The sequence below is a fragment of the Pempheris klunzingeri genome, chromosome 24 (genome assembly GCF_042242105.1).
Source record: "Pempheris klunzingeri isolate RE-2024b chromosome 24, fPemKlu1.hap1, whole genome shotgun sequence".
NCBI lineage: Eukaryota > Metazoa > Chordata > Actinopteri > Acropomatiformes > Pempheridae > Pempheris > Pempheris klunzingeri.
The window spans coordinates 1,701,996-1,717,971 of NC_092035.1; the positions used below are offsets into that span (position 1 = coordinate 1,701,996).

The 15,976-nt window shown below is 42.8% G+C and overlaps 1 protein-coding gene across 1 annotated transcript; it reads left to right on the top strand.

Annotated features, from left to right (window-relative positions):
* Positions 1-1,472: 1,472 nt before the first annotated feature.
* On the top strand, positions 1,473-15,108 carry LOC139223768 (NGFI-A-binding protein 1-like). Its single transcript, XM_070855760.1, has 8 exons — positions 1,473-1,538; positions 5,856-6,658; positions 6,767-6,900; positions 7,096-7,147; positions 9,242-9,361; positions 11,710-11,878; positions 14,206-14,376; positions 14,574-15,108. The coding sequence occupies exons 2-8, from the start codon at positions 5,858-5,860 to the stop codon at positions 14,648-14,650; spliced, it is 1,524 nt and encodes a 507-aa protein (XP_070711861.1). The 5' UTR covers positions 1,473-1,538; positions 5,856-5,857; the 3' UTR covers positions 14,651-15,108.
* Positions 15,109-15,976: the final 868 nt, after the last annotated feature.

Sequence of the window (15,976 nt, forward strand, 5' to 3'; positions counted from 1 at the left end):
AAATTAAATAAACATAATATATACAGAAGAAAACCTTAAATACACATAGAAACATTATATACACTGAATACAAGAATTACAAAGAAACAACGACAGGGTGAGATGGGATGGAAACATTATATGGATTATTGCACAGGTGATAATAAAGTGTATATACGTATAATTGTGGCGTTGCAGCAGCACTGAAGACAATAAATACACAGTAAGGACAAAAATAACCTGAACAACAGAGGAAGAGGAATAAATAGATCCAGGAATCGTAACACAATAATAGATAATAATAACCTCGACTATTATTAACTAATATTTAAATGTAAACATACTTTGCACGTAAAGGCGTCAATGAGAAACCAATATTATTATTATTATTTATAGAAATACATAAAATATATAATATAAAAATTAAAGATTAGCTCAGTTTCAGTTTTGAGTACCGTACTTTCTACTTCTACCTCACAACGTTACGGAGGAAGTTCTGGTGCTTTTCACTCCTCTGCAGTCATCTGACAGCCACGGTGACTGAAGTACACATGTGAAATTACATAAATACACTATAAACATCCCCAATATGTACAAATATATTGATATATGTGCTCGTTTTTTAAAAAATAGAATGTACTACAGATCAATTACTGCAGATTAAACTACCCAACAGCATGAAAAATAGTTTAAATTACCTTTATATTGTCCAGCTACAACATAAAATGCTGCTTACATGGCACTTTTCACATTTTAAATACAGTTGTGCACTTTTTTGATTTTGATTAAAGTCATTTTAAAAGTTGTTAAATTCTTAAAAGTCAAAGAAAAGTAGTTTAGTTTGAATCTGAAGGAAACTAAACACCCGCTCTTCTTCATTAAATTTCAGTATATCACTTTTTATTCTAAGGATTTATTCACATGCACACTCAAACCGTCATTTCTCTGGATGCTTTTATTTTGATAGGCCAGCCAGAAGTCAGAGCGTGTGCGTGACCGTGGCGGGTTTGACGGCGGTGGAGCGGTGCAGGGGAGTGGAGAGACGCTGGGAGAGGACTCAAACACTCACACACACTCACACACACACTCACACACACTCATCAGACCCGCACACACACGCAAACACACACTTGGAGGAAAAAGACGCACCAAAAGACGCACGAAGGTCAGCGGCTTTTTTTTACTGATAATCTGCGCCTTTTCTCTCTCAACGGCAGGAGAAAGAAAAGTTTCCAGAGAGAGAGGAAGAGGAGAGGAGTGTCTCTAACACAAGCAGCCGCTCCGTGGCTTCTTTTTGTCCCTGGAGGGAAATAATTCTTCAATTTTGATTTTTGATTTTTAATTTTACGCACCCTGCTGTGCCAGGGGATCCCTCCTTTTATTTGCGGGCGTTCTTCTTCTTCTTCTTCTTCTTCTTCTTCTTTTTCTTTTGTTTTCTTTTTTTTTTTTGCACAAATTGACAGCCAGGCTTTGTGCTGATAACCAGTGAAGAAGAGAGGAGGAAGAAGAAGAAGTAGAACTGGACCAGGGCGGACCAAAGGGGGACAGAAACTCACCAGGTAGGACACCGATTTGATCCTGCAGCTCACCTGCTGCTATTTTATCACATATGTCACATTTTGCACAAGACTGCAAGCTGGTAGCAGCACAAACCCTTCGGCTCTTATAGGAAATGCCTGTAAATATCATAGGATGTGTGTGAAAGTGCAGGTTAGCTAAACTGGAGGGACACTACCAGAGATGGAAACAGCTTAAAGGAATAATATAGTGATAATAATGAGATCATGAACTCACCCCAGAGCTCCACACTCAGCCTGAATGTGAATATTACACAGATGAAAATACCTTAAAGCACCATCATGGCCACTACTGGGCTTCCTAAATGTAAACTATGAGCAGATGTTTAGAGTTTAAGTGTCTTTGTCACACTATTGAGCTCCACAGGCAAGTTTTCATAGGAATATTTAGTTGGATTATTCGTTTTAAGACACTATTACAGCATGTGTGTTGTTGTCTACTGTGCTGTTTGGCTCGTTTATGTTGTTTTAAATCATTTTCACTCAGTAACAGGGATAAATGTGATGCGTTCAAGGACTCAGGACACCACACACACACACACACACACACACACACACACTCACACAGAGAAATGACCTCACAGTCAGAGTGATGATTATTCTACACAGGCAAACTGGGAAATTCCTCCTGAATCACAGTGAAATTAAAGTATTCCTCACGCCCCTGTGGGGCGGGCTGCTGCGTGGCACTTCACCTGGAAAACCACACATCTGTAGCCAATGTGTGTGTGTGTGTGTGTGTGTGTGTGAGAGCCCACTCCTTGCTCCTCCAGGTGAAACGGTGAACTTGCTAAACTCGCTTTTGTGGAGCAGGACTTCAATTAGAGGCTGCCATTCACACACACACTCACACACTCACACACACTGTGTCTGCTGTGGTAACACTGGAGTAAGATGGCTGTTAGATATCAGAGTGTTTGTGCAGACGGCGTTTGGCCTCACACACTCCCAGTGAGCATTATTGGACCTATTTTCTCCGTGAAGTAAACGAATCCGGTTTCTATTTGTAGAGAGAGAAGCTGAAGCTGAAGCTGAAGCCACCAGGATTATTTTATCCTCCAGACGGATGTTCGTCTGACGGACACTTTACCTGCTGCGCACACAGCAGTCACACTGCAGCTAAATATAGTAATTCAGTTCACACTTTGGCGCTTTATTGTGAAAAATGAGCAGAAAACACCTTCTGTGACAAAAGCGACAACCTCTGTTAGCGTCGTTGTGCTTGTGGCTGCTGCTAACAGCTACTCTCTGTGCTTTGGCAGGAAAAATACAGGAAAATGTGCTTTCTGTTCTCCTTTATTAGGTGATATGTCCACCGTGCTTGCTTCATATGAGCAGGAACCAAAGAAAAGCATCAAATTCTCACTTTCATTCAGCGTTTTTGCTTGAAAGTGAAAAATACCCAAAAATCGAACCATAGTTTTACCTGCAGTGGCAGCGAACAGTGTAATAAGTGATCTTACAGGTGTGACGTGTCTGATAACACTATGATATACTATTTAATGCATGACAATCACACCCTGTTTGCGCTGTGATTGGCCGGTTCTGTGTGTGGAGGTGTGCACAGCTACCTCTGTTAGTCTGATTAGTTTAATGGACACTTTATATCATGATAAAGTAGAAAATAATCCAAGTGCTTTAAGTCAGTCAATCAAATGAACAACGATTATGGAGGAAAGATGATTTAGCGACATTGTAATGATGCACAACAGGCTGAAGATCAATAATAACAGCAGCTCACAGGAGATATTTAGGAGATTTAGGAGTCTGCATTTGATCAGAACTCATCAACTCCTTTTCTTTTTCAGTCCTAGTTTAACTTTTGCTTTAACCAGTGAACTTTGGAGCTGGTTGTCATGATGAACTTCCTCGTCACTACTTTCTTTCACCCTCTGGTCTCCTACGACGTCGATGACGAGTTCGAGTTTCATCTTTCTAATTTAGATCCGATGCTACTTATGAGTGCTAACATTTCAAATCATCTCCAAAAATACTTTTTAGTCAGAACAAGGCGACGTGCTGTAATTACCTTGAGCTCCACATTTATTCTTGCAGTGTGAGAAAAGACAGTTTCTAATGTTCTCAGAAACAGAAACGTCCCATTATCGTCTTAATTTTCTGTTTTTGAAGCGCAGATTTGGTTGATTTTAGTAAATTTGTAGGAGAAATAATAAGAGAATGATTAAAGTAAGTCGCCGTGTTTCCTCTTTTTCATTTATGTCCTGTTGTGGTATCGCTTTTCTATATTTCTCACAAGGCCCCAGATGTTTGCAGGTTAAAGGTCGGCAGCTCGAAGTGAGCGAGGCGAACAGACAGCAGAGATTAAAGCTGAAACGGTTGGAAAGAGCGTTGGTGGATATTATGGAAAGAAACTTTAACCTGGTGCCTGCTTGAAAGAAGAAGAAGTTAGAGAAGCTGCAAACTAAAGTAAACTCTGCATCAGTCTGTACACTGAGAACTGAGAACTTTATGAAGTGATTCTGCCATTGATGAATCGGTTTCAACTAACTTTGCATGAACAAAAGCTCTGTTTGCAGCAGCAGCAGTTGTGGAAGTAGAGGTTGTCTGTGTGGCTCTAGTAGAAGTAAAACTCGATGGTCCACATGAGCGTAATCATATCAGCCGCCGTCTCCTCATTTTCCTGACTCGGTGGAAGCTCGCCTGGCCGAGAGAGAGCCGAGGCTCTCTGGGCCTATTCTGGGCGAGGCGAGCCCACCACCTACACATCCTGCAGGGGTGGAGAGAGGCATGTGGTCCTCCCAGCAACCCGGGCCTGCTGACTGCCACTCCTCTGTTAGCTGGGCCTCCGCAGGGCCTCACATGCGCATAGGAAGAGCCAAAAACAAGCCTCTTTCAGACCTCCACTTTTGTTTTTTCCCCCAATTTAGGGTGGCACGTGACCCGTATGTGGCACAGATTCTTTGCTTTGTGAGGGACGGGAGATAAATACTAATCTGAGGGAGCAAACAGCCAAACATCCAGGAAAAGTTTATTCAAAGGGCTCTGCAAATGTGATGTCTTAACGACTCACTGAAATAGTGACAGTAGATTAAAAATACCACGTTTTCAGCGTTTTATTACCGTGTGCATCCATGCAGAATATACCATTATACTACTGCAAGAAAGATCAATGCCCCATGAGTATAAGAAATACAAAATTAGCCCTCCAAAAGGCAGCTTTGTGGTCTGGTGTGGGGTCTTTACTTCACACATGAACAGACGTAGATTACTAAACAGGGTTAAAGCAGAAATCTTGAAAATCCCATGAGAACCATTCATGCTAAAAATGTAAAATGGCTCTTGTGGCATTCTTGGTGGAGAATTTAACCTTTTCACACACCTGCTGAGGCCTGATAAACTGCACTCACACACCTGCCAAGGATAATGTGCACAGTCCAAATATAAGTCTTGTACGTTTTCATAGAAACGTGTCTCCATGACAGTTTGTAGAGGTGATTTTTTACTGCAGAATCAGGAGCAACGTGAAACAGCCAATAAAAAGAGGAGAGAATTTGGATGTTTGGCCAAAAAAATATCAACTCAAGGTCAAATTTCTGGCTTTAAACTGCATCTCAGTCGATGGAATTTGTGTTTCTTATGTCAGACCCGCTCCAAGGTCGAATCTCTCAATTGCATTTCTTGTTTTTTTTACTGCTAATTAACCATCCAGGCAGAAAAAGCTCAGATGCTCAGATTTTTCACACCCAGAAAAGTCAAACATGATCATCTCAGAGTCGTCGTCCGTCCTGTGTGGACTCCACATGTAGTTTTTCTCTCCTCTCGGTGCCCAGCAGGAGGATTTCAGGCCCTGCAGGCAGCAGATTACTGATCTGACATTTCGGCATCTGAAATTCTTAAGTGGCTTTAAAAGAACAGTTTGACATTTTGGAAATGATTGTAATTGGTGGCCAAGAGTCTCACGTCTGTTTGTTATATGTGGAACTAAAGCCAGCCATCCGTTAGCTTAGCTTAGCTTAGCATAAAGAGTGGAAATGGAGGGAACTAGAGGTGGATTTTATTACCTTTGGACACAGCCAGGCTAGCTGTTTCCCCCTGTTTCCAGTCTTTGTGCTAAGCTAAGCTAACTAGCTGCTGGCTCGAGCTTCATATTCACCACACAGACGTGAGAGTTGTATCGATCCTCTCATTGAACTCAGAAACCAAACATTTCCAAGAATATTCAACTTTCATATTTAAAGATGAACTTGATTTGGAAAGTGAGTCCTTTGAATGAACTCTGCAGAGTCACATTTTCTGTAAACGCCAGGTTTCATTCACCTGCTGTGCGTCCTCCCTCAGGTATGGCGGCGGTGTTGCCGAGAACCCTGGGTGAGCTGCAGCTCTACCGGATCCTGCAGCGGGCGAACCTGCTCTACTACTACGAGGCCTTCATCCAGCAGGGCGGCGACGACGTGCAGCAGCTGTGCGAGGCCGGGGAGGAGGAGTTCCTGGAGATCATGGCCCTCGTCGGCATGGCCAGCAAGCCGCTGCACGTGCGCCGCCTGCAGAAGGCGCTGCGGGACTGGGTCACCAACCCGGCCATCTTCAACCAGCCGCTCACGTCGCTGCCCGTCTGCAGCATCCCCGTCTACAAGCTGCCCGAGGGCTCGCCCACGCTGCTCAGCGCGCAGGACCGAGCCAACACCGCCAGCGTCAAGATGCCCAAAGCCGTCGCCGCCGCCTGCTCCGACCCGGGGAAGCTGGAGGTGGCGCGGGACAAAGTGTCCGCCGGGTCGCCCCTGCAGGGCAGCAGCGAGGCTCGGTTCTGGTCGGGCCACAGCAACGACAGCGAGCACAGCCTGTCGCCGTCGGACCTCGGCTCCCCGTCCTCGCCGAGAGACGCGCTGGAGGCTTTGGACGCTGCCGCCGTCCAGTCGGTCCTCGAGTGCGTGGACAGGATGGCACCAGGACTTCCTAAGACAGACTTAGCCGAGGTCAAAGAGCAGCTGAAGAACAACAAGAAACTGGCTAAGATGATCGGACACATCTTTGAAATGAGCGACGACGACCCGCGCAGGGAAGAGGAGATTCGTAAATACAGCGCCATCTACGGACGCTTTGACTCCAAGAGGAGGGACGGCAAACACCTGACGCTGCACGAGGTTCCCTTCGCCGCTTGATGAATGAATTTGTCCTCAGGGATCCTTCAGGTGTACATTTCTGTGTTTGTCCCAAACTAAAGTGACTCACTGTGTGTGTTTGATGTCCAGCTGACGGTGAACGAGGCGGCGGCTCAGCTCTGCATGAGGGACATGGTGCTGCTGACACGCCGAGACGAGCTGTTCGGACTCGCCCGCCAGATTTCCAGAGAGGTCACCTACAAATACACCTACCGCACCAGCAAGTAAGAGCTGAAACTGAGTCTGCCTGCTTGTGTGAGATTTAAATCAAAGACTAAATGCACACGAGCTCCTCATGAATGAAGATGAGCTGCTGTTAACTCTAATTATCTCTCTAATATCTTCAGTGAGAATGAACCCTTTAGAGTCACTTTTGAATAGAAAATGGAGGTAAAAGGTTTCTTGATGTGTCTCTGCAGGTCTCGCTGCGGCGACCGAGACGAGCCGTCCCCAAAAAGGATTAAAACAGAGGTACGGTGGCGGATCTGTGCTGATCTGTGGTCGAGTGTGTAACTAATACAAGTGTTATGTGCCAACTAGTGTTTCAGCGAGGGAGAGGAAGTCATTTTAATTAACTCCAAACTGGTTTTTATATGTCTGAGAGCATCTCCAGACGGGATCTTTACCTGATTTTCTCTTAAATCAAGCTGCCAAACAATCATTTTTTTGTGAAAGTAGTAGTTGCTACTAGTTCCTGTAGTTTTAGTCATAGTGGCTGAAACCAGCACTATGAAACACACATCATCCGGTAACACGTACACACAGAGGGGAAGAAAACACAACCAAATACTAAAGAACATTTAAAATGACTCTCCTTCTCCAAGTAATCTGAAAGTTTCACACATGAGCAACCAGCTCTATCTACTTGCTTTATTGTTTTATTTATGCAACCACAAAGAGTTCTGGTCAAGATGGCAACAGGAGAAAGTTCAAATACGGACGAATGACATGAGGATAAAACCGACAAAAGACAAAACAAACAAACACTAAACATGCAGGCAGCAACAACACTGTCCTGGAAGAACTGACTGTAACATAAAGAGTTCAAAGTAACGCTCTAACGTGCACATCAGCACAGCTCTAACTGATAAACCAGCCTGCCCAGTTCTTCTTCTTCCTCTTCTTTTCTCCAAAGAAACCAAAATGCATCACTTCCTGTGTGATAGCGCTCCCAGACGACGAGCTCTTAACACAACAAACGGGAGAGATTCTCTCTACTCTTGTTCTCCTGCAGTCGTCCGTTTGTTTCAAAGAGCGTCGTGTGACCTGGAGCTGAAGTTTGAGCGTTTAAAATGGGAGGACAGATGGAGCTCAGGACGCAGCAGCAGCAGCAGCGCTGAGCACAAAGCGACGCTCTTGGCTGGGGCTTTTCTTCGAGCTCTGAACGGCTCCTCTCTCAGTTTGTGAACCGATGATCGAAAACATGTGGTGGCTGCGAACTCTCGCCGGAGAGCTGCAGATGAGCCGACACCTGTTCGTGAAATCCTTGAAGAGGGGAATTCCTGCCAAATTCACTTTCAGGACGTTTGTTCTGCAAGAAGCTGAAAAACTCCCAAAAATTCCAGTTTGCTTTGTCAGTTATTATCAAAGGAGATATTAACGCTGAATAAAATAATAGCAGTGATTATATATAACTTTAAATACAGAACTTTTGGAACAGATACACAGTAAAGATATTTAAGATTATTTCTATTGTGTTATTGAGCATAACATTAAAGTAATAATAGATTAAAATAAGACCATTTATAACACAACATAATTATAACTACTACAATAATTTATCAAATAATAATAATAAAACCTCTTTATCTTCATCTCACTATTCCAGAATACTGACTTATCAGGGAAAACTGGGAAATTTCAAGTGGAATTTTTGTTTTTGTTCTGTCTTTTTATTTTGAAAATACACAAAATACAGTGTATTTTCAGTCAGAATAGATTCCACAAAGTTAGTTATATATACATATGAATAAACTTGAAACACTTGCAAAGGGGAAAAAAAAGAGGGGAAGTAAAACAAGGAAAGAATATTAAAACTACAAATAATAAATATATGGACACTGATCTGGGGTCAGTTTCTCTAAACTATAATATCAGTAGCGTCCATTTTTTCTAAATGAGTTAAAAAAGCACACCCTTTTTGTAGTGCAGCGAATTTCCTCCAGCGTCACATGATACGTAAGGTCTTTGATCCATATTTTAAAGGTTGGAGGGAGTTTTTCCTTCCATCTGAGCAGGATGAGTCGTCCAGCTAAAAGAGACGATCATATTTTGTGCCTGGTGACTGATGCTGATATCTTGTGGAGCTAGAAGGTGTTATAGGCGCTCCCAAAGCATCTGAAAAGGTTTTAAATATTAATTGCCAGAAATTATCTAGTTTTGGACAGAACCAAAACATATGTGAGAGGATGGCTGGTAAATTTCAAGTGTAATTTGTGTTTAATTGTAATTATAAATTCCTCCTCAGGTCATTTAACGCCCCTAAATGTCCAGAAACAGTGTCCCTAAAGTCTGATCTATAATCTGACACTCTGCTGTGTCTCTTTGTCTTTTCGACACCTTTAGGAGAACTTTTTCGACATCCAGGAGGCGCTGCAGGCCATCCACATGAGGCAGGAGATGCTGAGGGAGCAGCTGGCCTGCGCCAAGTCGAAAGGAGAAGAAACCGTCGGACGAAACCTGCAGGTAGGCCGACGTGGAGGATCGAACCCACGACACGACAGAATATTGTCCTGTTGTCCTTTAAAGCGCCACAGTGGAGAGATGCTCCAGACGTTTGTGGAGCATCTCGTGTTATTTCCACCAAACTCCATTGAAATTTAGTGCGTTTTTTTTAAGATAACTGAAAATATATGCAAAACATGTGCTCAAGAGCCACTTACAAGCTTTTTCCAGAGCTTTCAAATGCACCTCACAGCCTCTGTCAAGCTGCGATATTCAAGACTGATGCCGACACTTTAATGTGTATTAAAACGAGGAAATATGGAAACGCGGCGTCTCTCTTGTGTCTCAAACAACTGCGGCTCAGCTGTGGTGTTTAAACAGATTCCCGCCGACAGATACAGATGTTTGTGGCAGCAGGATCCAGTTTGATCCCAGTAATGTTCTTTATTGGTTTCCAGTGCCTCTGCTTGTTCCTAATTAGAGCTGGAGTGTAGGAGGAGAGCTTCATGATCAGTCATCACTCAGGAAACGTCGTCCACGTGAAGCACGCGTGTTTGTGGAAAACACAAGCTTCAAGTGTGAACATGTGTCTGCTCTCATTTACATTCGCCGCTTTATCGGTGCGAGTGTTTGTGCGGCCGCAGCTACACTTGTCATCCTGATGTGATTTTGCAGAAATGGCATTGAGAAGAAGAAGAGATTTCATGGCTGCGTTCTCACCGCGGGCCGCACCAACCGCTGCTCATATCAGACTGTGTGAGGACGTGAAGCCCGTCCCGTCGTAATGTGAAGTGACAGTGACGTGCAGACTGACAATAAGCAGATATCACTGCTGTTTAATTCCTGCACATTTCTATGAAACTGAGGTGTCAACTGTCAACAGTTCATTCGTCCTCCATGTTAATGCTCAATGACGGCCTTTAAACTGGAATTATGCCGCTCCGGGCTGCATGTAAGCGATCGTGCACGCTTTCTTTTGTACCTGCAGGGAATGTGTCCACCAGGAAGCAGCCGTTACGTTGACGTACTGTCGGGTGCAGCAAAGCACCGTGTGTTCTTCCAGCTTCGTGGTGACGGCTTTTATTTAGCTTCAGGAGTGCAGGACTGTCTGTTTACTGCTTCATTACTGTCTTTGTCTGAGGGCGATGATTCAGACAGATTTTACATATCGAATAATTACTGTTTGCTTTTAAAGGTGCACTCTGGAGGATTTAGGGAGCAGAAATGGAATATGATATTCCTGACGGTGTGTGTGTTTTCCGTGCTTTCATTTTCTCATCGTGTTTTCAGGTTTCCCGTTCGTCCTCATGAGCAGAACACGCCAGAAACACGTTGAGAGGCTGCTTTTTAATGTCACACAGCTCATGCAAGCGTCCACACGCATGTACACAAACATACCACATATACCGACCAGCGTTAGAATGAATTAGCTAAAAAGAAAAAATACAAGATTTAAAAAAAGAAAGAGGAAGAGTGATGGATGTCTCAGAAGTCTGTCCTTAACATATTCATTTTTTTTTTAGAGAGAACTGAATTTTCTTAAATATCTTCAATTTGGCCGTAATTCAAGAATTCACACACTCAAAACTCGCTGCGACATCATGACGTTCTCCAAAATTACTTTTCTGTCCGTTCTTTGACGCCATCAGGAGGAGAACTGACCGTATGTCTGACCAGATGTGTGTGAATCATCCCCGTTTTAGTAAGTTGGTGTTGGTATTTGTCTGCTGTCACGGCTTCGACTTTATCGGCCAAACATGTGAAGACAGGCGAGGAATTTAGTTTCTCTCATTGAACTAATAAACATACAGCAGAACAAGAACAACAAATCTTAACACAGTCAAGTTAAATCAGTTTTATTGATATTCATATATGTAAATAAAGCAGACATCATCATCTGTCCATCTTTCTACAGTCGCCTTTGGCAGTGGCAGCTTGAAAATTGTGGCACAAATCCACCGATGAACAAGAAGAAAGAAGAGGAAGACCATTTTGTGTTTTGGGGAATCTGAGAACCCAAACAGAGGATCCGACTTTTTATTTAGCACGAGAGGAAGCGAAGCGAGCGCTTTTAGTCTGCAAACTCATCACTAGATGCCACTAAATCCTACAGACTGCACCTTTAAATGTCCTCAAAAATTCAGCCAGGGTTTTTATTTCTAGAAAGTGTTGTTTTACTTCCTGTTCACTAGTTTCCTCGATTTTCTATTTACACGTTTGGATTTTCACTCCAGTAAATTCAAAATGAACGAAGTGAGACTTGAATATGTTGGTGGACGTTCTTCATCCATCTCTTAATCAGCAGCCGTCGTCCTCTTCCTCTCACAAAACCACAGTCCTCTTCACTATGAATTGTTTGTGTCCACCAGATGCAGCTGGAGCGTCTGCTGGCCCGGCAGATGGAGATCCTGCAGGACGCCGCCGTCCAGGAGCGACTGCAGGCTCTGGACTGGAGGATCCCCCCCGCCGCCTTAAAGTACCTCAACGACGCCCAGAACACCAACGGAGCCGCCGCCGACGCCAGCAGAGACAACCAAGGTAGAGACGGTGGCGAGGGGACGTTAAAAATACAGTCTGCTTCTTTGTTTTTGCACCGCAGCTTCTCCAAGTTCAACAGTTCACACTTCACAAGCAAATACACCAAACAGACTCCGAGAATTTCAATATTATTTGACTAAACAAGCAATTTAAAGGGATATTTTCATTTAAACCAAATCTATTTAACACAGTAGCCTAGTTAGTGGTGTACTATAGCACATATGTGTGTGATGATGCATTCTGTCCACCTTCATGCAATGCATTATGGGCATGGATGGGTATCAAAGGACGCCTTTTCTTTCCAATTAATAGAAAATCCGTCCCGACAGTTTGTATTTTTAACACTTGTGATACGCAGCGTGGTGGGATGACGTCCATCCGGCTCCTTTTAGGATCAAATGTGCAGTTCACCTGAGAAACGTTTAACAAACTCCTCCTTGAGGCCTTTTTACTTGAAAAACTGAAGCACATTTTTGTAGAATATGTTAAAAAAATGCCATATTGGTTGCTTCTCAATCTGTTTTCACAAGTGATGTAACTCTGCAACACAGACATCCTAAGAAATGCTTCCAATGCAGCATAAATCTCATGGTTATTTGGCTTGTCCAGGTTTCATTTGAGCCTTTTTTTGGCCCAATGCTGGTGAGCTTGTTGGCCAAATTGGCTCGCTGCTGCCTCTAATGTCCAATCAGGAGAAAACATCCAGCTGTGGGCGCCGTCCTCAGCGAAACTGTTGCCCATTGTTGGCTGAACAGACTGAATCGGAGTCTAATAAGACTTGATCTTTTTTGGAGCGCGGCAGGCGGATTTGAAGGGAGGATTTATTTATTTGCTGTCATAAATAAATGCCACAGGATGCGTACGTGGCTGTGTGGATAGAAACAACACCTATAGGTGCTGATTCCACACCCAGTCGTGGCAGCTGTCACTTTTTTTAATCTCAGTTTTTTCCTCAGCTCTGACTTCTCAAACACAGAGGAAGAAAAAAAAAAAGAGATGCATCATTATTCAGGATCTTACTTCTCCTCCAGGCCTCATCTCATTTTCATCCCTTTCCTCCCTCACCCACTCTCGACAGCTCATTATATCGCTGTTCCCACAAATCCCACAATGCACCTGTAATTATCACGCCCACGCCTGTTTACCTCCAGCCAGTTGCCTGGAGGGGGGCGTCTCTCTCTCTCTCTCTTTCTTTCTGTCTACCTCTCTCTCTCCTCCCCCTCTTCTTCTCTGCTTTCCTTCCTCCTTTTCTTTTTCTTCTTCCTCTCTGTCATTTGTCATTTCTTTTTTTTTTTCTTCTCCTTTTTGTCCTCTGCCTGTCTCAACATCTCTCCTAGACCACAGTTTTAGGTTTTATTCTGTCTTTTCCCGTAGAAATGTCTCTATCAGCAACCATTTTCTTGCATTTGGCCCCTTTGTCTCCTTATTTTTATGCTCTCGACTAAAATAAAATCACCAAAAAAGAGAACTTAGTAAATTAATTGACAACTATTTTGACATACACTGATTCCAGCTTCAAAAATGTGAGCTTTTATATGTTTATTTTGTTATATATGATAGTAAACATAATCTGTTTGGGGTTTAGACTGATACTAAGATAAATCAAGCAATTTAAAGACATCAACTTGAGCTGTGGGATGTTATAACGGTCATTTTTCCTCTATTTTCTGACATTTGACAGACAAAACGCTGAATCGAGAGCATTGATTGATAAATGAAAACTAGTTTTGAGAAACTTTGGTTTGTGATTACAAAAATATAATGATCTAAATACACTGTTGCTCCTTTTTTGACATTATCGGTGAAAAGCCACAATAAATAACAAGGTTTCTCATGTCTCCATATAAACATCAAGTCCTCCAATCTGTGATACTTATGCGCATGTGTGTGCACTAATCTGTAAATAAAGATCCTCTGTATGTTGATATTAAGCAGAGAGCCGTGTGGTATAGCAGAAAATACAGTAAAACCTCCCCCCCTCTCTCTTTCTCTCTCTCTCTCTCTGTCTTTTTCTTTCTGACGTTCTCGTTCTCAAAGGGAATAAAAGGGAAACACAAGGGATCAGCAGCTTAACTCACACAAACACAGGCTTTGTTGCCACTGGGAGAACTGAACACGTAAAACAAAGCCAACATCTGGGCTGATGTTTGCTTCCATCCAACAGGGATTCACCCCAGTCTAATTCTGATTTACCATCAGCGCAGTTTGATTAAATATGTATTTATCCCACGATAACAATGAGAAGAGCCGAACCAGCGGCGAGTTATGAAGTTCACAGCAAAATGTGAATAATTCGGTTTGATTTTCTGTCTATTTCTGTCCTGCAGATGAGCGACCAATTAACTTGAGGGTGGTTAGTCAGAACATGCAGGAGGGCGACCTCCCGTTGGGTAAGCAGCTAGCCAATGAACTGAAGCGCCATCACAACCACAACAACAACAACAACAACAACAACAACAACAACAACAACACAGACGAGACCAAAACACCAGCAACAGGTTTGTGATATTAGACATCTAGCTGGACGTATTTTACAAGAGAGAGAAAGTTAAGTGCCTTGCTGGGAAACAATTAAGACGAATAAAATCTAAGAATTTACTGCAGTTAATATTTTGTGAGTTTCTACAAGGTGTATTCTGCGTTTATAAACTTCTTTGCTGATGATGTCGCCTTTTATCTTTATCTTTATCTTTAGAAAACGGGACGTCGCAGCGAGCGTCCAGCAACACAGACAAGAAGACCATCAAGTCAGAGCCGGAAGACTCCACATAGTGCCTCCCGCTGCCCCCCCCTCCCCACCACGACCCCCCAGCCCCCTTCATACCCACCCTCAATTCATTCTACTCACACTTGACAGTATGCAGTTATTACCCATCAATAGATACTAAGCAAGCACAGCCACAGTAGAGCCTTAACAACCAATGTTGCCTCATGAATAGCATTTATTTTTCTTTGATTTTGTCTTTTTGGTTTTTTGTTTAAAAGGTATTTGCCAAAGCACCTAGAGAGCACGTCGAGAAGCCCCTCAGTGCTCTGCAGGTCTTTGTCTGTTGATTAATTGTACACATTAGATGTACATGTAATTTAAGAGTGATCTGTTGCAGACGTTTGTATACTCTTTACCTCTGACTAGGTGGTGTTTTTGTTGCTTTCTTTGGACAGCCAGGTTGCAGGCTGTGATGCCGGGGCTGAGTCTTGACTCAAACGTAGATTCAGGGATGAGACAGAAGCAGAAATGTTCAACGTCATGGTAAGGCTTTATACGACCACCATAGAGCCAATGTTCTAAGGCCTTCACCGATTTGTCCCCTAAACCTGAAGCTGCAGATCCAGTATTCAAAAATGTTAAGTCTTACTTCAAAACAGACTAAAACATCTTGATAAATATCGGCTGGATTGGCATGAAACTTTGGTACGAACATCAGAGGATGAATCCTAAAGATGGTGATCCTCAGAGTTTATAATGAAATGTGTGAAAGATCTTAGCTAAATAGATGTTTGGTGCAGTTTGGTGCAGTTTGGTACTGACGCAGCCTTACTTTGGTGACCCTCTGCTTTTTCCTGTAGCGCCACATCAGGTTGACATGTTTGGTTTAGAGTGAAATATTATTGGTACAGACATTTGTGCCATTGGCAACATGAAGTGGACAAATTTTGATCATCTCTTAACGTCATGAAGTCAAAATCAAGTTGATTTTTTGACAAACATTTCCATTACAAACAGTTAAACAGTTACCCTCTTAATAATAGTTAATTATTGAGACTTGTGATGATATACAAACAAGCATATGTCAATATTTATTTAGATATTTATTAATTCGACAGATAATAATGGTAAACATACGAGGTGCTACCTAATTTTGAGATTTCTGTCTGGAAACGTAATTGTCTGCAACAGCTGCTATCCAAAAATCCACAGCCCATTTTCATGACTTGAAACTAGAATTGGCTCTAATGAGACGATCTTAAAACTTAAAGCCAAAGATTCAGCAGCATCCAGGTCTTCTGAGCCTCCGTCACTCTCCCAGATATGACTTAGGTGTCTGTATTTGTACTGTAACTAAAAAAGATAACGTGTAAAAGTACTGTAGGGAGATT